At 37.5% G+C, this 23,756-nt stretch overlaps 1 protein-coding gene across 6 annotated transcripts in view; it reads left to right on the top strand.

The window, feature by feature from the left end:
* LOC150109418 (basement membrane-specific heparan sulfate proteoglycan core protein-like) overlaps window positions 1–23,756 on the top strand; it is a 1,783,738-nt gene that overhangs the window by 1,573,795 nt on the left and 186,187 nt on the right. For all 6 annotated transcript variants that reach the window (XM_090413063.1, XM_090413041.1, XM_090413033.1 and 3 more), the window contains one exon: window positions 14,333–14,446. In XM_090413063.1, the coding sequence (XP_090269189.1) occupies window positions 14,333–14,446 (114 nt within the window). The remainder of the gene's footprint in view (window positions 1–14,332; window positions 14,447–23,756) is intronic.

Here is a 23,756-nt window from a genome sequence, read left to right as displayed (position 1 = left end):
TGACAGGTAACAGACTGATTTGGAGGAAAATTGTAGATAGGAAGTTAGTAATAATGTAATTTTTCATCTAATACTATCATCCTGTACACCCTCGTGGGTATATATCAGGAATTTGATGGTGATGATGAAGAACTTTTAACATTCCTACCTGTGTTATCAACCATCACTCCCAAATCTTGAATCCTATCCACTTCCTGCAGTATGGCACCGTCAATTATAGTACACAGCCTTATATTTCTCTGTTCCAAAATGCAATTTAATAATTTATATTAATAACTTTTTAATATTAAAACTATCCCCCCCTCCCACCTGTTAGTCCATGCCAAAAGTTATTCATATCTTCCTGAAGGGAATTAATATCAGCAGTGCTACTTATAATCTTCCTCAACTTTGCATCATCAGCAAACAACTGAAGATCCCCAGTCAATCCACATGATATATCATTTACAAACAAGTTAAACAGCAAGGGCCATCATTCATATGCTGAAAGTCCTCTTCAATAATTCCACTATAGAGGCTGTCAGAATCATATTTTCACTTTACGACAGATAGTTGAGAAATCATGGGAATATAACAAAGATCTGTATTTAAGTTTTGTAGATCCTGAAAAGGCACATGACAAAGTGCCAAGAGAGAAGCTATTCGAAACACTACAGTTGTATGGTGTCAGTGGGGCATTATATCAAGCAATACTTTATTTGTCTTTATTTGAGTTGTTCTTAAATCAAATAAGCTGAAGTTTATTTGAGTTATTCGCCTGTTAATTTTAACTTCTACACCGCACAAATTCAAAATCTGTGCATGCACTATCAACTTCAACACTTTGTAGACACAACTACTCTGTAATCACTAACAGAGTAATCATTCCTTGACTACCAGCCAATCTCCTCTCATACTGTACCTTTTCTTTCTTTACCATGCTGTTCACCTTTCTAGCTTGCACTTTATACTCTTCATGGATCCAATCACCACCATCAACTGTCTTGTACCTCCTACATAGCATTTTCTTTTCCAAAGCAGCTTGCTTTATTTCACTGTTCATCCATTTCACTCATACTCTATTTACGCGCTTAGCCCTTGGTATGCGGTCATACATTGCTTTTATCAGATACTGCCTTGTGAGTTTCCATGCATTGTCAACAACTTTTCTGCTTAGTTCATCTGCCCAATATACTGATGCTGACTGACTACAGAGCTTCCTATAATCACCCGCTTTATTCTTCCACATATATCCATTTTTGGCAGTAACCTTTTCTTGTTTCACCACTTCCCAATCAAGTACTTCATTATCATCATTCTCACCAACTGGCTGTAGTGCCAATACCTCATTAACAACATCTTGTAAAGTTATCACCAAATCCAAATCATTAAAGTCTCTAGTTGCTTCAGTAACATGCTGAATAAGATATTTATCTTTCAGAAAATCAACAAACTTATTCTCTTTGTTCCCATACACTATCTCCTCCTTCCATTCTATATTCCTGTAATTGAAGTCTCCCATCAGGATCACTTTCTTTTTATATGCCTAACAAATGCCTAAACATTTCACGATCAGTATTCTCTACATTCTCTGGTTTGTAACAGCATCCTCTCACATATGTTAGCCTGTTAATTTTAACTTCGCACCACACAAATTCAAAATCTGTGCATGCACTATCAACTTCAACGCTTTGTAGACATAATTCCTCTGTAATCATTAACAGCATTCTCCTCTTCTTATCCTTCTGGAAAATTATATATCCTTCCATTTCTGTTCCAGACATCAGATCATCCTCAGGCAAAAAAGTTTTCTTGTACTGATTATCTCTGAACATATGGACCCATTCAATGCAACAAACTCAACTCTCTTGTTTCAAATACTCCTTATGTTTGTGTACAAACATAACAATCCCTGTGTGTTTGATACCATTTTACCAGCACCAACATTTTGTATTCTAGCTGCTGTACCACATCTCTCTCTCTCTTCAGTCTGACCACTCCCATTTCCCTGATCCTGACTCTGATTTCCATTCCTACCTGTCTCATCCTTACCTTTATGCATTCCATCACTTGGTACAGCAGCAACCACATCTTCAACCTCACATCCATCTTTCTCCTGTCATACAATCTGTTTAGTTATGCCATCCTGTTTCACAAGCAGACTGATAATTTACTTAATTAACTTGACTCTGTGCCTTCTCAGAAAACAATAGCATTTTCTAAATGCCCAACACCAAACTCATTCAAGTGCAATCCATCAACGTTAACTCCCCTACCAGCCATGACGTTTATAGATGTCCAGCTAAATATGGATAAGATTCTGTAACACCCATTGAATAACATGGATAAGAAGTACAGTTTGGTCTCACTAATTTCATCCACCTCGGCTGGTAGGAAGCTTAAACCATTCCAACTTGCCTTCAAATTCACACCATGAGTTGTTTAAGTTAAGGGATATTACATCCCATATCATTTCTTAGCTGAATAAGAACCATGAGTATTTATTAATACTATGGCTAATTTGTAGAAAATCTGTTAACTACTCAAGTATTAGTGTGCATATTCTGTGAAGAAAAAATTTCATGCATTTTATAAGACCTTTTATTATGATTATTATTTTTTTATTAATAATACTATTTTTGCTATATCTTCACTACTAACACTAAAGCCTTGATGATGAAAAATTATTATTTTCTAACCAAGTGAAAAATAAACCTTCAACGTCTTTCTCTAAATCCAGAGTAATTTAATAATAAGGTGGCACACCTTTTGGCAACTCCTATAGGTAAGGATGACCTCTCCTATTGCTTCTGCCTTAGTATCTCCACTCTCTGGGCCTGGCTCCCACTGACAAGACCTCAATAAAGGTCGAAACCGGTATGGGTAGTGCCCCCCCCCCTTAATGCATAGCAGTATACATGTCTGCAAGGAGATGTGCTGTGCATTATTGGAGATACTGAGACAAGGAGTTAAGATCTTGATCCACCTTTGCTGCGAGTTGCCCAGTGTTGTACTATCTTACCTCAGTCCTAAAGATATTTTCAGGTGCAAACTTTGTTTGCTTACACTTGGATAAAGGATTAAACTAAATTTATTATAGTCTAACCAAGTGAAAAATAAACTTTCAACATCTTTCTCTAAATCCAGAGTAATTTAATAATAAGGTGGCACACCTTTTGGCAACTCCTATAGGTAATTATGACCTCTCCTATTGCTTCTGTCTTAGTATCTCCACTCTGGGCCTGGCTCCCATTGACGAGACCTTAATAAAGGTCGAAACCAGTATGGGTAGTGTCCCCCCCCCCTTTAATACATAGCAGTATACATATCTGCAAGGAGATGTGCTGTGCATTATGGGAGATGTCTTAGTATCTCCATGTTTGAGTCTACCTCCCATGCTGGATATGAGAGGTTCTGCTTGGAGTAGGTTTTTGCCTGTCTCTGAGTAGAGCTACTGCTGAGAATATGGCTCTGTCTGGTGGGGTGAGTCTGCCACTGGGTAGAACCGATGCTGAGAAGTTCTTTTTGGTGAAGGGTTGAGCCTGTCACTAAGTGGAACAAAGCTGAGTTGGGCAATCTTTCGGGATCGTCTAATTTTTAGAGAAGTCTTTACTTAAATACAACTCAACTCAATAAAGGTCGAAACTAGTCCGGGTAGTGGCCCTTCCCTTAATGCATAGCAGTATATATGTCTGCAAGGAGATGTGCTTTGCATTATGGGAGATACTGAGACAAGGAGTGATTGAGAGCTTGGTCCACCTTTGCTCGGAGTTGCCTGGTGTTGCAGTACCTTACCTCAGTCCTGAAAAATTTTCAGGTGCAAACTTTGTTTGCTTATGCTTGGATAAAGAATTAAACTAAATTTATTATTATGACAATTAAACAGTAACTTCTGATTTTTTTTAACTTGTCAACTAAAAATTCTTACTAACTATAGATGAGTAAGTGGATGCATTTTTCAAGCCCTGGCCCTAACAAAAAAACCATCAGCTTTATTTGCATTGATTTTTCCTTCTGGCAACTTGGGTTTTATTTCCAGCATATAGAAAAATCAGCCTTCAGGGGTCACACAATTTACAGACAAAATACTAGTGGTGGGTTGTGGACATTAGATGGCATCGGTGTAGATGATGGTAATTGATGGAAGTGGTGGAGATGGAGAGTTGTAAAATCAGTGCCCTCCCTCAATGAGTATTTGGACTCTTTGTAGGTATCACAAAATAATAAATAATTTAAACAATTTGGGTTATTCAGATATTTAATAGATATTTACTAACACTTTATCTCTACAATTAAAAAATTGCTGTTTAATTTCTTTCATAAGCTTATTGCTCAAAACAGATTTTGTTTTTCCAAATTACAAAGTTAAACTGAAAATTTCTTCGATTATTAGTAGATTTGCATCATGACTGCTTTAGCTGCAAGTTGTACTACCACTACTGCTATCTTTCAATTTTTTGGTATAAAACACTTCTTACAGCAAGATGAAATGCACTGTTGTGATAGAAGCATAGAAAGGCTGGTGATAATTTTCCAAAATTTTCCAGAACTGCAATGTGGTAACTAGCAATTTCAGTAAAATCTGTTTCAAAACAAATGAGGGAAGAGTTTTTAGGGAAGAATGAAATTATACAGGTGTGATGGGTTTCATTTAAATGGCTTTGGAGTGAGTGTGCTGGAGAAACTGTTGCGGGATGAAAGTATAATGTCTGGAAATACGCTGTGTGATGTGTGCAAGAGATCAGAAGAAAGAGATAAGGGGAAAAAGCAGGAGAGTGGTACTGAAGAGACAGAAGTGCTTAGCAGTGGAAACAGTAGTAGTGTGAGAGATAAAGAGAGAATGGGTATGCAAGATGAACAGGGAAATGGGAGAGGAGCTTGGATGGGCATGGAGACATGGCATAGAGTGAGTGGATGTTGAAAGTGGTAGTGAATGTGTATATGAAGATGGAGTATATTGTGATGTCGGTGGGGAAGTTGAGACTGAGCAGATATGTGGTAAATGGTGATAAAGATGATTGGACAGGTCTGGTGAAAATCACAATCAACACATAGCTTGGATAGGACTTGGTATAGACCTAAAAATGAACTGCTCTGTTTACAAATGCTAGAAGTATCAGGAATAAGGTAGATGAAATGCTTTCAGTGATCGAGTTATTCACCACAAAATCATTGGAATGAGTGAAACATGGTTGAATGAAGATGATATCATGATGGGAGTAGAAACAGAAGGATACAGTATTTTTTGTGAGGATAAAAAGGGCAAGAAGGGATGGGGAGAATTCTGTTGAAGATAGCAGAGGATTTAATTCCACATAAGGTAAATGTGAAAGGGGGAAATAGTGGCAATGGTTATGAGGCAGTGTGATGTAACATGGAGGTTGATAGGAAAACGTATTTAGATGGATGTTGTTATAGGCCTGGGAATGTGGAGGGTGGTGATGAAGAAATATATAAATAACTTCGATTAGTGAACAAAGGAGGGGTAATTATTATGCATTATTTTAATTATGTCAGTATAGATTGGAATGAAGAGATGGCATTTGAGAATAAGGAAAATGAATTTTTCAAGTTCTTGAGCTATAGCAATCTCAGGCAGTACCTAAAGGAGAGCATGCAAGGATCGAGAGTTCTAGATCTGATTAGAGGATGTAATTGTGAGAGGGGTTTCACACTTTTCTCCAGTTGGTAAAAGTGATCATGAAGTAATCACCTGTGTTGTGGCTAGTCACATGCAGACTCTTGTGAGGAAAAGATTTGAGCGAATAAATAACCTTGATGTCAATAAGGCAATAGGATTTGATAATGGCACAACGTATTTTAAGGGAATGTTCCAGGGAAATAGCAGTAGCATTGGCAAGCCTGTTTAATAAATGTCTTACAACATCACAGATTCCAAGGGAGTGGAAGGAGGGTAAAATTGTTCCACTGCATTAAAGGTGGTGATAAGGCTGTAGCTTAAAATTACAGGCCAGTCTGTAGAGTTGTGGTTGAAGGTACTGGAGAGATTGGTGAGAAGTAGGATACAGAAATGGATTGATAACAGTAGTATTCTCTGTTGTTATCAGTATGGGTTAAGGGGAGATCATGTTTAACTAACTTATGTGCTATAACAAGGTAGCAAATACCTGGGAGATGCATATGATAGAGTGAATGTGTCGCGAGGTTCAGAAGGTGAATTGGATTGGATGAAGCAAGAAATGAAATGGATGCGGAATGAAATTAAGAGAATGCAGATCAAAACTATTAAAATAAATCATGACGGCATGAAAGAGTTAACAAAAGATGAGCGAGTGGCGTTGTATGGCAACTCCATTATTAAAGGTGTGCTAGAGGATAAAATGCACAAGGTATGTTTTCCAGGCGGTAAAATGAGTAGAGTAATTGAGGCATTGAACATGAGGCGGGAACGAGCAAAAGAGTTAATTGTATTAATTGGAACAAATGATTTGAGAGAGAACAAAGAGCATGTCAAAATGAATGTCAGGAGACTGCTTGGAAAGATAAAGGAGAATAGTGTGACAGGAAGGGTGGTCAGTGTGTTGCCTAGGTATGATTGTGGTGAAATGAGGCGGAGAGCAAGGATTATGAATGATATTCTGGCTGAAATGTGTGAGGAGATGGGAGTACAGTTTGTTAATGTGTGGAATGAGTTTGAGGGACGAAGTGAGCTGTATGGGAGCGATGGACTGCATTTGAGTGGTTATGGTGTGAGTCGCTTGGAGAGACTGCTGCTGGAAGGTAGAGAAGTGAATAGAGAGAATGAATCATATCAAGAGGGGAGTGATGTGGAAGAGCAGGAGAGTAAGACAGGAGAGATTGAAGGAGTGGAAATGAATGTGGAAGTGAGTGGTATAAGTATAGATAATGAGAGAATGGGTGTGCAAGAGGAGCAGGGAAACGGGGAGGCTCAGGGTGGACAGGGATACACAGCGTGAGAAAGGTGGATGCTCCAAGAGGAGGTGAGAGAATGTGTAGGCAGGAAAGTAATGGGATGATCAGGGATCAAAAGGAAACAGATGGAATTGCAAAGGGTTCTAAAATGAAGAAGCAGAAAGGGAAATGGCCCCAGTCCAGCATGGAGAGATCACATCGAGTGAGTGGTATCAGTGGAACTAGCTGTAGATCCAGAAATGAGTTGTTGTGTTTGTATACCAATGCTAGAAGTATAAGAAACAAGGCGGATGAAATGGTTGCACTAATTGCGTCTGTGCACCCAGAGATTGTCGGAATAAGTGAGACATGGTTAGATGAGGATGACATCCTGACAGGAATAGAGATGGAAAGGTATGATGTGTTTCGTGAGGATAGAAGGGGTAAAAAGGGAGGGGGAGTGCTATTGATGATAGAGAAAGAGTTATGTCCATACAAGGTAGAGATGCAAGGGGGAAATGGGGCCAGTGGTTTTGAGGCAGTATGGTGTGAGATAGAGGTGAATAGAATCAAATACTTGGTGGGATGTTGTTATAGACCTGGTAATGTGGATGGTGGTGATAGTGAAATGTATAGTCAAATAAGAAAAGGGTGATCATTATGGGTGATTTTAATTATGGCAATATAGACTGGAATGAAGAGATAGCAACTGGAAGTAAAGAAAATGAGTTTCTTGAGTTTTTGAGGGATAACTACCTCAGACAGTATGTAACAGAGGGCACAAGAGGATTAAGGGTCTTGGATTTGGTCATCTCATCGGAGGATGTAATTATCAATGAGGTATCAAATCATCCACCAATTGGTGAAAGTGACCATGAGGTGATTACTTGGGTGGTTGCCAGCAGTGCAAGGACCCCTGTGAAAAAAGGGTATATGTGGAACTACAAGGGGGGTGATTATGAAGAGCTCAGGAGACAGCTTGCAGGTGTAGCATGGAATGAGGAGTTAGCTGGAAAAGAGATCAATGCAGCTTGGGGGATTTTCAAAAAATATTTAGTGGATGCAATGTCTAAATGTATACCACGGGTGAGAAGGTTAAATAAGTTAGGTGTGAGATGGATGAATAAAGATATTAAGCATGCAATACAGAGAAAAAGGGCATTGTGGAGGCAGCATAAGAGAAGTGGAAGTAACCAATTTCATGAGTTCTACAAAGACCAGGCAAGGAGAGTGACGTGGTTGGTGAGAGTAGCTAAAGAGAGGTATGAACAGCAGTTAGCTAATGAAGCTAAAAAGAATCCTAGGGAGTTCTTTCGATATGTAGCCAGCAAAAGAAAGAATGATTATGGAAGGATGACATTGATTGGAGGAAATGGTATAAAGACAGCTGTTGCAGAATGTGTGGTGGAGATACTTAATGAGCAGTTCATAAAGATCTTTCAATCTTGTGAATGTGACTTCATGGAGAGATTAAGAGCAGTTGATGATGGGGAGGAGAGACTGACTGTAAGTGAGCAAGAGGTGTTTGGGGAGTTGAGTAAACTAGATGTAAATAAGGCTGTGGGACTTGATAATATATCACCGCGTATTCTGAAGGAATGTGCCAGAGAGTTGACACCTGCCTTGACATATTTTTTTAATACGAGTCTTGCACTTGGTCAAGTCCCTAAAGAGTGGAAGGAGGGCAAGATTGTGCCACTTCATAAAGGAGGTGATCGAACTCAAGCATCAAACTATAGGCCTATCTGTGTGTCGGGTGTTGTGGTTAAGTTGTTGGAGAAGCTTGTGAGAACTAGAATCCAGAGTTGGGTTGACAACAATGGTATAATCTTTGATGGACAGCATGGATTTGCTAAAGGGAGGTCGTGTTTTAGTAATCTACTTACTTATTACAATAAAGTGACTGCTTCCTTGGACAGAGGAGAAGGATACACAGTAATATACTTGGATTTCGCAAAAGCTTTTGATAGAGTGCCTCATGATAAGTTGACAGTCAAACTAGTGCAGATGGGGTTGGATATTAGATTAGTGCATTGGATTGGAGACTGGCTATCTGATAGGTATCAACAAGTTGTGTATGGGGGTGCAATATCCAGGAAAAGGAAAGTCACTAGTGGAGTGCCTCAGGGATCTGTTTTAGGGCCATTACTATTTAACTTGTATATTAATGATATTGACAAAGATTTGGATGGAGATATTGAGTTGTTTGCAGATGAAGCAAAGTTGGGATGAACCATAAAGAGTAGTGAAGATGTTGTGGCCTTGCAAGAAGACTTGAATAAATTGAGTGTTTGGGCAAACAAATGGAGATGCGAGTTCAATGTTGCAAAATGTAAGGTTTTAAAATTTGGAAAACAAAGATGGGATGCAGAATTTATGCTTGGTGAGAAGATATTGTTGGAAGTAGAGGAAATAAGAGATCTGGGAGTGATAGTGGATAAGGATCTAAAATTTAGGGGACAGATAGCCAAAATTGTGAAGACAACACAAAGACTTCTGGGAATGATGCAGAGGACACTGACATGTAGAAGTAAGAAGATTCTTGTTCCATTGTATAAGGCTTTGATTAGGCCACACATGTACTATTGTGCCCAGATTTGGTCACCTGGTTTTCAGAAGGATGAAGAGATGTTGGAAAGGGTCCAAAGGCGACTGACTAAGGTAGTTTCTGACCTCTGGAATGTCGAGTATGAGGAAAGATTGAAAAGATGTAATTTGCAGAGACTAGTGGAGAGAAGGAAGAGGGGGAGATATGATAGAGACCTACAAGTTGGTAAGGGGTTGCTATAGGATCAATGGTGGAGAAGTTCTACAGTGAATAGTGGGAGATCAGGGGAGAACCAGAGGTCATCCCTGGAAACTGTATAAAGAGGGTGTGAGTAGGGGAGTGAGAGGCAGGTTTTTTTCGTGCAGAGTTGTGAATGATTGGAATGCCTTGCCTGAGAGTGTGGTGTCTACAAGGAGTTTGAATGTGTTTAAGACCCGGTATGATGAGATGTGTGTGAGATAAAAGGACCTCCTAGATGAGTCTTTGACTCCATGAGGTCTTGTTTAATAATAATAATAATATACCGTATTGTACTTAGATTTTGCAAAGGCTTTTGATAGACTGGCTCATGACAAGCTCTTAAATAAATTGAAACAGATGGGATTGGATAACTGACTTCTGAATTGGATCAGTGACTGGCTGTCAGATAGGTATCAGAAAGTTGTATGTGGTGGGGTGCAGTATCCTGAAAGAGAAAGGTCACTAATGGCGTGCCACAGGGGTCAGTTTTGGTACCATTCTTTTTCAATTTGTATGTTAATGATATTGGAATGGGGTTAACTAGTGATATGCAGATGATGAAGAACCTGGGAGAGCAGTGCAGAGTCAAGCAGATGTTACGGCCTTACAAGAGGACCTGAATAGATTGTATGAATGGGCAGGTAAGGGGAACTGTTAGTTCTGTTGCAAAGTGTAAGGTTTTGAGATTTGGTAAGCAACAATGGGATGCAAAGTATACACTTGGTGGGAAAACTTTAAAGGAGATGTGAGATCTAGGAGTGATAGTGGACAAGGACCTGAAATTCAGAGGGCACATTGCACAAGTTGTGAAGATGTCACATCGGATAATGGCAATGATGCAGTGGACCCTGACATGCAGAAATAGAGAGGTTATGATGTCATTGTATAAGGCCTTGATCAGGCCTCATATGGATTATTGCGCACAAATTTAGTCTCCGGGGTTTCATGGCGATGAGGATATGTTAGAAAGGGTCCAGACAATATTCATAAAGGTGGTCAGTGGTCTTTGGAATGTGGAGCACAAAGACAGATTGGGAGAATATAAGTTGCAAAGCTTTGTGAATAGGATGGACAAGGGGGAAGAACAAGTGGCCTTCACTAGGAAACTGTATAAGGAGGGTGTGAGCAGAGGAGTGAACAGTAAATTCTTTGCATGGAGAATGGTTGGTGAGTGGAATACATTGCTTGAATGTGTTGTGGGTATAGACACATCGAATTGCTTTCAAGCACAGTTGGATGAGCATTGTGTACAATAGTGTGTACCTCCCACAATGAGTTTCTGACTCCATGCAGGTCAAATGTTAATAATAATAATAAATCTTGAAAGACCCCAAACTTTCTTTAACTTAACAAGTCTTTTCTGTAGAGAAAAAGTGCCATGAAGAACTCTTATTAGACCAAGATTTAATGAACCATCTTTATAATATATGTGAAGGTTCATGTATCTTTTGTTTCTGTTACTGATCCATTTATTTATGGAATTGCTCAGTTTATTATAAGAAAATACAGCTTTGCTGTATTTTTTAAATTAGTAAATTTATTAATTAGTAAATTTGTTACTAATCGTTTAATGAGCCTCTACAGCTTATTAATTAATTATTAATTAGTAAATTTGTTACTTATCATTTAATGAGCCTCTGCAGCTTAGTTAGTATAAACATTGCTCTTTGTTGGAAAGATCTGGTTTCAAATCCCATCTAGAATACAAAATAACTTAGATACCAAGAAATTATATACTTGGTTTAATCCTTCATTCAAGTGTAAGCAAACAAGGTTTGTGTCTGAACTATTTTCAGGAATGGGGAAACTCCTATAAAGAAGCTAATGACTTCACATCACTTGCCTTAGTATCCCATAATGCAAAATACATTTCCTTGTAGACATGTATAATACTGTGCATTATGGGAAGGACTGGTTTTTACCTTTGAGGGCCTCATCAGAATGAGCCAGACCCAGAGGTGATACTAAGGTTGAAGTAGTGTAGAAGTCATATTTTCATATAGAAGTTGCCAAAAGGTATCACACCTTATTATTAAAATACTCTGGATTAAAGAAAGTTGTTATAAGTTTTCTGGGTTATACTATAAATGTATAACTATAAATTATAAGTAGTGGCCTTTCCCATAATGACAACCATGTTTCACTTACACTTATTATCTTTGGACATGCTGACTCAATCAATGCAACAAACTCAGCTCTCTTATTTTGAATACTCCTTACATTTGTGTACAAACATACAAATCCCTTTGTCCTCGAAGCCATTCGACAAACACCAACATTCTCTACTCTCGCCACTGTGCCACACCTCTCTCTCTCTCTCTCTCTCTGGCCTTACTACTCCCATTTTCCTGATCCTGATTCCCATTGCCATTCAGGCCTGTGTCATCCTCACCTTGTATTGCTGCAGTCACATTTTCCACTGCTTATCTATCTTCTTCCAGTCGTATAAACCCATTTAGCTGTGCTATCTTGCTTCACAAGTTGATGGATTACATTTAAATGGGCCTGGTATTGGAAATTTAGAAAAGCTATTGTTTGCTGATCAGGCACAGAATCAAGAAGTCAGTGCAGCAACTTGAAACCATTCTAACAATCCCTTCAAATTCAAACCAGAGATTCACAAACTTAACCTCTTTGTCTCATACAACTCAACCATTTTGCTCTTCATTATCTTTTCTCTCCTTCTCAACTCACTTTGCTATATCTGGTCAACATACTAATGACTTTTCTAACAACTATATTATCCCTTCCCTCTCACAATAACTTCAAGTCTCCATCATCATTCCTTTTTTCACCCACTGTTGTTCATGCCCACAACTACCACTAATTATGTTGCATGCTCTTTCCTTCTCTGCAAAGCATATTATTTGTTTCAATGTACCACCTAGAAAGCATGTTTTGTGTACTTTATCAGTCATCACACATCTAATGATGGAATTCCCATACTATGATACACGATTATCTTTTGACTCTTCGTAATACTAACTTTCTCCTTCTCATTCACATCAGCCAGTCTCTTATTTAGGAGTGCCTAAGCTCTCCCACTCTGTTTCCTTTGATATCATAATTTACAGTTCCACACTAGTTGATTCACTCATATTTATAATTATTTTACTAATCTTGATTTCACACTATGTATGCATAGCTAAACAAGTCATGAGAAGACTGGTAAGAATATAGAAGGTAAAAAAAAAAAAAAAAAAAAAAAACTTTGGCAGTGGCTATACCACATAAGTCTTGATCAGAAGGCCAGATTCTAGATGATTGGAGTGGAGCTCTCATAGTACCATCTATTTAAAAAAAAAAAAAAGGAAATAAAGTTGAGTATCAGAATCATAGAGGAATTTCTCTACTTAGTTTTCCAGGTAAGATTTATGCAAGCATACTTCAAAAGAGGTTGAGAAAAATTGTTAAAGAGAAACTTGGAGAACAACAAGCTGGGTTCAAGGCCAAATAGAAGTTGTCAAGATATAGTTCAGAAATTGTGGGAATATGACAAGGAACTTAAGTTTTGTAGATCTGGAAAAGGCATAAGACAAGGTGCCCAGAGAAAAGATTTTCAATACACTACAACTATATGGGGCAAAAGGAACATTATACAGAGCAATACATAGTCTTAAGTTGTAAGTCAGTTAGAATTGAAGGAAATATTGGAAAATGGTTTGATGTAAAATCAGTGATAAGACAAGGATACAGATTATCTCCACTTTTATTCATCAGTTATATGGATCTCCTTATGTAAGAAAGTGACATTAAACCTGATAGTAAAATCAGAGATCTTTAGCTCTTTGCTTTATGCAGAGGAGGACAACATCGTACATACTCTTAAACACATCTTGAACAAATTGCATGACAGCTGTAACAAATTTGGCATGAAAATTATCAATAAAGAGACCAAATCTATCTCTTTATTGACAGAAACATGATTATTTTATTAGAAATAGAAACTTTCAGCTGAATTCTCAATGGAGAACCATTGAATAAGTAAAAATTTCAGCAATTTAGGTATACAGTTTTTAGTGAAGATAGCAAATTAAATTTGAAAACAGACACAGAATAAAAGCAAAGCTGGTATGTTGGGGAGCCAGCTAAATAAATTTATATGGAATAAGAAAGAAATTAGCCAAAACACCAAACTAGCAGTATACTAGGCAGTTTTCAGACATGCCTTAAGTTATAGATCTGAGAGTTGGATTAGAAATAAAGCGCATCATCAAAGACTAGAGTCCACAAATATGAGAGCTCTGAGAAAAATTAGTGGAGTGAACTGATGGCAGAATCATATTAAAAATGAAGATATTATGATGGAACTTGATATTGTTAGCATTCAAGAATATGTGAATAGGGTCAATCTAAGGCTGTATGGTCACTTAAACAGAATGGGAGTTGAAAGATTAACAAAAGAGGTGTTTCATGCCAAGATGGGAGGGAAAACACAGAGAGGATGACCCAAGGTCTAGATGAACTGATTCAATTATAAACGTTTTAGAAGAACAAAATGTTAGATACAAAAATACTGGAGTACTGACAAGTAATAGACCAATTTGGAGGAAAATGGGTGATGGGAAATTAATAATAATGTAAACTTAATTGCGTAGTGCTTTCCTCCAATATTATTTAAAATGAGTGCTTCATGACATGATTTTAATCAATTTTATATCTTATATAACATTTAATTTTTTTTTTTTACAGGTGTGATTCCTTACTTTCCACAGGCACCACTGTCCTATTTAAAATTGCCTACATTGCATGATGCCTATTTGAACTTTGATGTAGAATTAGCCTTCAAACCAGAAAGTTTAAATGGTAAGTATGAGTCTTTGCAAAATTATTAATATGCTTATTTTCTGGATAATTTTTTTAGAGTATTAAAATTTAAATGAAGGAATCAACAATTCTTCGATGATAGAGAAGTGAAGTTCAGTGAATACACTGCAAAGGGGAAGACTAACTAAGAATCCAGAATACCAAGATGAATTTTGACCAGCAGCAATAAGAATGTGGTGGATCTTATATAGAACTTATAGTTCTACGTAAGATCTGATCTGACCATATCTGGATTGCTGTGTTGAGATCTTGTCACCAGAATTGAAGGAAAGGAAGAAACTTTAGAAAGGATAGTAAGGTAGGTAACAAGAGTGATATCAGAACTGTGGAATGTAAGCTGTTAGAATAGATTAAAAGTGTGTAAATAGAAAATGGGGTAATATGATGGAGTAATATGGCATTTATACTGTGAAAAGGTATTTATAAAATGGACACTTCAAAAATATTTTAAAGGGCAGGGTATTGCCTCACCCCTTAAATCTGCATGAGGGATTTAAGTGCATGACTGCATTACTTGAAAAGGTGGTGAGAGTGGACATGATAAATATAGTTGAACACGTTCATTGCCAATCACGCGATATCGCATGGTGCGAGTTCTCGCCTGGCGGCCGATCACGCGTTATCGCTTGGACGTCACTATCAAGTAAAAAAAAATTTGGCCACCACACGAAATTCCAATTTTCAGCTTGGCAATGAACGTGTTAAGGAGTGGTACAATTTTATTTTATTTATTTTGTATGATGATTCAACAGCTGTGAGCCCCTTTTATGGGGAGGTATGGCATCAATTTCAATCCCCCCCATTTTTTTTTTTTTTATCCGGGCTCGGGACCAGCATAGCTGACAAATTAGACTTATGGTTGGAGGGGACCACTGTAATCGATGTGTGTTCATAGGGCCATTTATATAAAGGTTCCTCACATCACAGATAGGAATTCAACCCAGGTCTTTCTGACCAAAGTGCATTTTCTATACCGACTGAGCTATGGAGATTCTAGTGGTGCAATAGACGTGCAATCTACCACTTTGCACAGTTTCATGACTTCATGAAGGTCTGGTAGTAGTAATAATATATTTCATAATTTGTTTGTTTTACTATAAATAAAATTTCTGAACTGGAAAACTATTAGCATGCTATATACATACACAACCAATTCATTTTTAGAATCAGTATTATTTGACTTGGAGACAAAATATTCATTATAGTGGGTCCATTCTATCACAGAAAATGCTGTCTTCCATAAATTCACTTTGTGCTCTATGTTGTTGTATTATACTCTTTAGTAAGCTATTTTCTCACTGGTTTCTCTCTGATATGAGTAGTTTCAAGCAAAAAAATCTGTGTGAATGATTCAGGAGGGGCATTATATCAGGATTCACTTAGTATATGGCAAGATTATGAAAATAAAATATCCAGTTTCTGTATGTGAAATGAATTCACTGGAATTATAAGAGATTAATGACGGAATTGAATGGGATAATAGATTTCCATGAGCTGGATCATGGAAGATGATGATACTGGAGTGAGAAAGCAGGTTTGCCATAGGAGCAAACATAAATATGAAAGGAAAGGCAATGTGGAGAATTGGAGATTGACAGCTGGTGTGTGTGTGTGTGTGTGTGTGTGTGTGTGTGTGTGTGTGTGTGTGTGTGTGATGCTTTATTCAGAGGGATCGGGCTGTTCACCCCAAACTTAGCTATAAAGGAAGGATGTAAGCTGAATAGTAGCCTATTGTTGAAAGTTTATTTTTCACTTGGTTAGAATATAATAAATTTAGTTTAATCCTTTATCCAAGTGTGAGCAAACAAAGTTTGCGCCTGAAAGTATCTTCAGGACTGGGGTAAGGTGGTGCAACACCAGGGCGACTCCATGCAAAAGTGGAGCAAGCTACTATCACTCCTATCTCAGTATCTCCCATAATGCAAAACACATCTCCTTGCGGATATGTCTAATGTTATGCATTAAGGGAAGGGCTACTACCCAGACTAGTTTCGACCTTTATTGAGGTCTCTTCAGTGGGAGCCAGGCCCAAGTGGAGATACCAGCCAGAAGCATTAGCAAGGTCATCTCTACCTATAGGAGTTGCCAAATGGTGTGCCACCTTTTTAATAAATTACTCTGGATTTAGAGAAAGATGTTGAAAGAAGCTTATTTTTCACTTGGTTAGAATATAATAAATTTTGTTTAATCCTTTATCCAAGTGTGAGCAAACAAAGTTTGCGCCTGAAAGTATCTTCAGGACTGGGGTAAGGTGGTGCAATGACCTTGCTAATGCTTCTGGCTGGTATCTCCACTTGGGCCTGGCTCCCACTGAAGAGACCTCAATAAAGGTCGAAACTAGTCTGGGTAGTGGCCCTTCCCTTAAGGCATAACATTAGACATATCTGCAAGGAGATGTGTTTTGCATTATGGGAGATACTGAGATAGGAATGTTAGTAGCTTGCTCCACCTTTGCAAGGAGTCGTCCTAGTGTTGCACCACCTTACCCCAGTCCTGAAGATACTTTCAGGTGCAAACTTTGTTTGCTCACACTTGGATAAAGGATTAAACTAAATTTATTATATGAATAGTAGCCTAGTTTAGGACTGCTTGAAAGTTCGAGAATAAATTGTTTTGTTATATTTTTTTTAATTTATTTATATTTTTTTTATTATTATATGATATTATTACACCAGATCATAGAGGTCAAATTCATGTATTTTATACAGCACCTTTTCTGGGTTATAAAGTTCACATTTGGAAATATCATACAATTTAGTGAATGCATTGGCGATGCTTTCTCGATGTTACAGATTTTGCAGATGGGGATGACTTTTATGCCATTGCTAAACTTGATTGGTCTTGTGTGGCCAGTCTTGAGGTGAGAGATCATGGTAGTGGCACAACGATTAAACTTGGAGTTGATGCTAGTTCCTGGTTCTTCTGCTGAATACCAGTGGTGATTCATGGCCTGGAGAATCATTCTTTTTATGTTTTCTTTTTGAGTGGTTTTAAAAAGATTGAAATCTGTGGTATCACTGGATGTTGCGGCCATTTTTGCTACTTCATCTGCAGTTTCATTTCCCTTTAATCCCACATGGGATGGGATCCATTGGAAAATTATTTCGGAATTCTTATGTAGTTTGTTTTTTGATGTGTCTCTAAGTATTTCTTGGTGGCTAGCGTAGCAATTCTTAAGAACTTGAAGGGCTGCTAAGGAATCTGTGAAAAATATAAACTCCTTTGGGTTTTGTTTATCCAAATGTTGCAGTGTTGTGTTAATGGCTATTAATTCTGCATGGTATGAGTTGCATCCAACACTGTTAGTTGTTTTTAGTTCTATATTTTGAGAGCCATAGATGAATATGCCACTCCCAGAAATTGCCATTTGGATTTTTGAGCCATCCATGTAGATCTTCATTGAGTCAGTTCCATATTCCATTATTTTTGAAAGAGCTAATGATCTCAAGATTTCAGGGTTTTCTTGACCTTTTTTTTCTCTCATGTTTCCCTATTTCAAAGTTGATAACTATATTTTTCCTGTCTTGATTTGGGGGAAATGCTGGTAGTTGGCTATTTTATTTGGAAAATCCAAGGGAATTTTATTTTCCATGATTTCATGCATTGTCGATTTTTTCTTTATTCTGTTTGTTGGTTGCCAATTTTTAAAAAGTTAACTTGTTCTATGATGTGCAAGGTTGGCTCTTTTTCCTATGAATTTAGTAAGATTTTCTTGTCACCCAATTTTTAAAGGAACAAGGTTGGATTCAAATTCTGCTATTTTTCCAGGAGTTGTATTCCTTATTCCATATGATTCTAGCTGCATTTTTCTGAATTTTTTTAAGCTTGTCTAAATTGATTTCTGATGTCTGCATCCAGATAGGCGAAGCATATTCCATTATGGGTCGGATAATAGAGGTGTATGTGACGTTTAAGATTTTAACATCAGTTCCCCACTCTTTACCTGAGATACTTTTCATGATAGTCTTCTTTTTGCTCTGACTGCAACATTGTTGATATATTTATTGAAGCTTAGTGATGAATCCAGAATAACTCCAAGGTATTTGGGGTTTTCATTAAAGGTAATTAGTTGACTATTTAGCTTAATGTTTGGTCTCCACTTTCTGAGGTGGTTATTAATGGTAAATACACAAATTTCTGATTTTTGATTTTTTGGTTATCACAGTATGTAGATAAACTTTCAATGGCTTTGTTTAAGTGACCTTCTGCTACTTCTCGGTTGTTGTGAGCTGAGAATAGGACCAAATCATCAGCAAACATAGCTATCTTTGTTTCTTTAAATACCAGAAGTGTCAGAAATAAAATGGATGCACTTGTAATGTTGATTTAACTGGCCTAAAAATTACATGTATAAGAAACATTTTGTATTTTAAAATTCTTTTACATTTGTATTTTTATTTTTGCTAATCCTATTCACAAATCCTTTTAAACGCTATAGTACATTAGTATTGTTGGTGGGGTAAGGATTAGATAAGCTGGAGGCCCTATCCTAGTACTTTTTTTTTTTTCCCCCAATACACTTCAGGCCTCAAATATGCAAGTTGCTGGTCTCACACTAGATTATGAAAATCATCTACTCATCTAAAGATATTCACAAATACAGATACTACAATGGGATTCATGCCTACAGCTTTCTTGGTTGGAAAGTAGGGGAATGCAATCATTCAACCAATTAGGCTGGTATAGTGTGAGCTAAAGCAGTAGGATGAGATATCTATGAGCATACTGGGGAATGTGTATATGTGTGTATTGTGGGAGAGGCTGTGAAATGGCTAAATTTGTTTGACAAATAAAAGAAAAGGGATATAAAAGATTTTAATTATGGAAACAGAGTGGAAGGAAAATTCCTATTCCTGACATGAACTGGGAATGAATTTCATTGCACAGTACAAAACTATCAGCCTGCTTATTGGAGACCAAAAGTGACTTGAAAAAGCTCTCTATATTTGTCACTAGAGCAGGTTTTCTTGATTATCTAACCCCCTTATTCCACCCACACTACTAAATACTGATTTGTTATTATACTGATGTATTAGTACAGTCTTCTTAGTGAGATTTACACAAAAAGAGATAATTATATTACAGTGGAAACATGCACGAGTTAAGAAATTTAGATGGAATTACAGCACCTAAGAATGCAAGTATGACAAACGTGTCAATTCTGTCTCAGACTGGAAAGCATGATCATGAAGATTGGTCAGGAAATTATGTAATTCTCAAGTCAATTTGAGGCAATTTTATTTAGTGAATAGATGAGGGAGAAAAAAAGATCAATATGGAACCTTACCCACTGCAAGACTCATTAAATAACCAGGACGACGACATGGCTAAATACTTTAGAAATATGTGGTGATATGTCATCCATTCCCACAACCTTATTAACATCAAACCCAAGCCGCATTTGATACACCTGATTCTTTTACCTTAATTCTCATTCTTGCCTCCCTTCTACCTGTAGCGTACCATCATTCACACCACTATGACATACACCGATCAAGTGTTTGTTAAATAATTCCATTATATCACTTGCTGTGGCTACTCTGCAACCATAACTTTTCTGGCCTGCACTTTATATTTTTCATGCATCTGTATACTTCAACTAATCTTGTACTTACTCCATAACTTCTTTTGTAATACTGCTTGCTTGATTTCACTGTATGCAGTTATTCATTGCTTGTGTTAGATTGTGCTTTATCATTTCCCATGCAGTGTCAACATCTTTTCTACACAATTCATCAGCCCAGTATATTGATCCTTTCTTTTCCTGCTAGTTGACTATGCAGCTGCTGATAATCACCCACCTTATAATTCCACAAATAGACCTTCTTGATAACAACTGTTTCTGTTTTGACTACCTTCCAAACCATTACCTCATGATCACTTTCACCAACAGGTAGCAATGCTGATACCTCATTCATAACCACATCCTATGAGGATATCACAAAATCTAGCACTGATAAACCTCATGTTGCTTCCATCAGATGCAGCTTTAGTTATACTACAGAAACTCGACATATTTAATCTCCTTGTTAGCATATGCTATCTCTTCCTTCCAATTCACGTTCCCATAATTAAAATCTCCATTAGGATCATCATCCTTTTACTTGTCAACAAATTTGTTTTTACTTGCTTCAACAAATTTACTTTTACTTCAACAAATTTGTCTAAATGTTTCACAATGAATACTCTACATTCCTTTGCCTATAATAGCACCTTATTATTATTACACCCTCCATTGACAGACTCATTGTGGGAGGTTCATTCAACTGACAACATATTTATCATATAGAATCTCAAAGTCCTTAACACTCCTTGCATTAACAACACATTCTGGTAATGCATTCCATTCACTGATAATTCTCAATGTATAAAATCTACTCCTCACACCCTTCTTCACAACACTTTTATATAACTTCCAGGAATGACCTCTGGCTCTTCCCCTCTCAACTTCCACTCTTTCTATAATCCCCTCTGGATTAATGTGATAAAATCCTCTCACTAACTTAAACATTTCTATCATATCACCTTTCTTCCTCCTATCCACATTTCTTCAACCTCTCTCCATAGCCAGCATTCCAAAGTCCTGACATTGTCTTTATCACTTGCCCCTGGACTCTCTTTAATCTCTCCGTATCACATTTCAAACCAGTTGAGCAGATAGGAGCACGATAGACCAAGTGTGGTCTGGCCAATGCCTTATACAGTGGCACAACCACTTCCTTATCCTTACATGTTAGAGTACTTCTTATCATAGCACTGCAATGTGCAGCCTTTGCAACAATAGCAATATGCCATCTAAACTTCAATCTACTGTCAACCATCACTCTCTAATCTCATCCACTTCCTCTAGTACGGCACCATCGATATAGTACATAGCCTTATATTTCTGCACTCCAAAATGCAACATCTTGCATTTATTGATATTAAAAACTATAGCCCCACTCTTTTGTCCAAGTAAAGTGTATTCAAATCTTCCTGAAGGGAATTAACATCAGCAGTGCTACTTATAATTCTTCCCAACTTTGCATCATCAGCAAATCGCTGAAGATCCCCAGTCAGTCCACACGTTTAACTTGTTTGTAAATGATATTCGTGTGGACTGACTGGGGATCTTCAGCAATTTGCTGATGGTGCAAAGTTGGGAAGAATTATAAGTAGCACTGCTGATGTTAATTCCCTTCAGGAAGATTTGAATACACTTTACTTGGACAAAAGAATGGGGCTATAGTTTTAATATCAATAAATGCAAGATGTTGCATTTTGGAGTGCAGAAATATAAGGCTATGTACTATATCGATGGTGCCGTACTGGAGGAAGTGGATGAGATTAGAGATTTGGGAGTGATGGTTGACAGTAGATTGAAGTTTAGATGGCATACTGCTATCGTTGCAAAGGCTGCACATTGCAGTGCTATGATAAGATGTACTCTAACATGTAAGGATAAGGAAGTGGTTGTGCCACTGTATAAGGCATTGGTCAGACCACACTTGGTCTATTGTGCTCCTATCTGCTCACCTGGTTGAAATGTGATATGGAGAGATTGGAGAGAGTCCAGAGGCAAGTGATAAAGACAATGTCAGGACTTTGGAATGCTGGCTATGGAGAGAGGTTAACCAGTATGCCACTGGTTACCCTCCTTTTTTTGACACACTGATCCATCATATGCTACCTGCTGGTATCATTCAGAGAACCGATCTCTGATCGATCTAACCAATATACTATCTGCTCCCATCCTCTGCAGCTTGTACACCAAACTTATCATGTGGTAATCCATTAAACACTTTTTCAAAGTCTAAGAATATCACTGTATATGATTCTTTCTCCCTTATCTAACATACTTGTTACCTTTATGAAATGCAAGTAAATTACTGAAACAGGACCTATCCTTCACAAATCCATGCTGACCATCATGATGAATGCTATGTCCATCAATCCAATTCTGTATTCTATTCCTTACCAATCTCTCCAACATCTTGACCATAACTTCAGTTATACAGACTTGCCTATAGTTGAAGATTTCTCTCTTACAACCATTCTTGTGGAGTGGTACTACCGTATATTATCAAGTATAATGTGAAACATTTATGGTAAAAAATAATACTTAAAGTTAGGGGTTCGCATTGTATGCGGATCCTAAAAAATATAACATCTTATTAGACTTGCACACACAATATATATACTACCTAATGCCTATGCAACCAAATCTACTTGACCCACTCACATTCGGCGACCGAGCGTGCATCGTATCTGTGCATAAAGCCAGTAATATAAGTAGTGCTAATGATAGAACACAGTGAGATAGATAGAGCACAGTTAGGTATATCAGTTTCACCACAGTTCATTGTAAATATTCGGTAAACAAACCTAGCCTGAAAATGAGCCAACAGAAACATAAACATTCATCTTTTGAAGCAGGATTTAAATTGTATGTCATGCAGTTTGCAGAAGAACATAATAACAGTGTTGCTATGAGAGAATTTGGTGCAGTAGAGAGTAATATTTGTCTTTGGCGTAAGCAAAAAGACAGTCTTGAAAAAAATCCCCAAAACTAAACGTGCCTGTCGTGGAGATGTAGCATCCTTTCCAGAACTCGAAGAAGAGCTAAATGAATGGATTTTGATGCACTGACAAGATGGCATTATAGTAACAAGAAATGCAATTTGTTTTCGAGCTCTACAACTCAAGAATGGTAAATTCAAGGACACACCAGGTATTTCATCTTTTCTTGCTTTGCCTGGGTGGTGCAACAGGTTTATGGAACGCAAAGCATTAATATTACAACACCAAACAAAAATTGCGCAGAAGTTACCAAAGCATCTTGAAGAAAAAGTGCAGTCCTTCCATAAATTTATCATAAAATTACGGAAGTGTCACGGATATGAACTTTCCCAAATTGGCAATATGGATGAGATGCCCATGTACTTTGATATGCTTGGGAATCAAACAGTAAACTCAGTTGGTGAAAAGGGTGTCCTCATAAAAACAACGGGACATGAAAAAACGCATTTTACCGTTGTTCTAGTATGCATGGCAGACGGAACTAAATTAAAGCTGACAGTGATATTTAAAAGGAAGAAAATTCCGAAGCATATGAAATTTCCACCGGGTATAATTGTTCGCACCGATCAGAAAGATTGGATGGATCAAGTATGGAACATACGTCCAAGTAGCTTGTTTCGTCAACAAAGCATGCTAGTCTGGGATATGTTCCGGGCGCACTTAACAGAGGCAAGCAAAGAGAAAGCACGTGAGCTACATACAGACCTAGCAGTCATACCGGTGGTCTAAC

The sequence above is a fragment of the Typopeltis vanoorti genome, chromosome 2, assembly GCF_054136105.1.
Source record: "Typopeltis vanoorti isolate ZY-2024b chromosome 2, IOZ_Tvanoo_1.0, whole genome shotgun sequence".
NCBI lineage: Eukaryota > Metazoa > Arthropoda > Arachnida > Uropygi > Thelyphonidae > Typopeltis > Typopeltis vanoorti.
The sequence above is the reverse complement of the archived record's forward strand: the minus strand, read 5'-3'. Positions and strand labels throughout refer to the sequence as shown.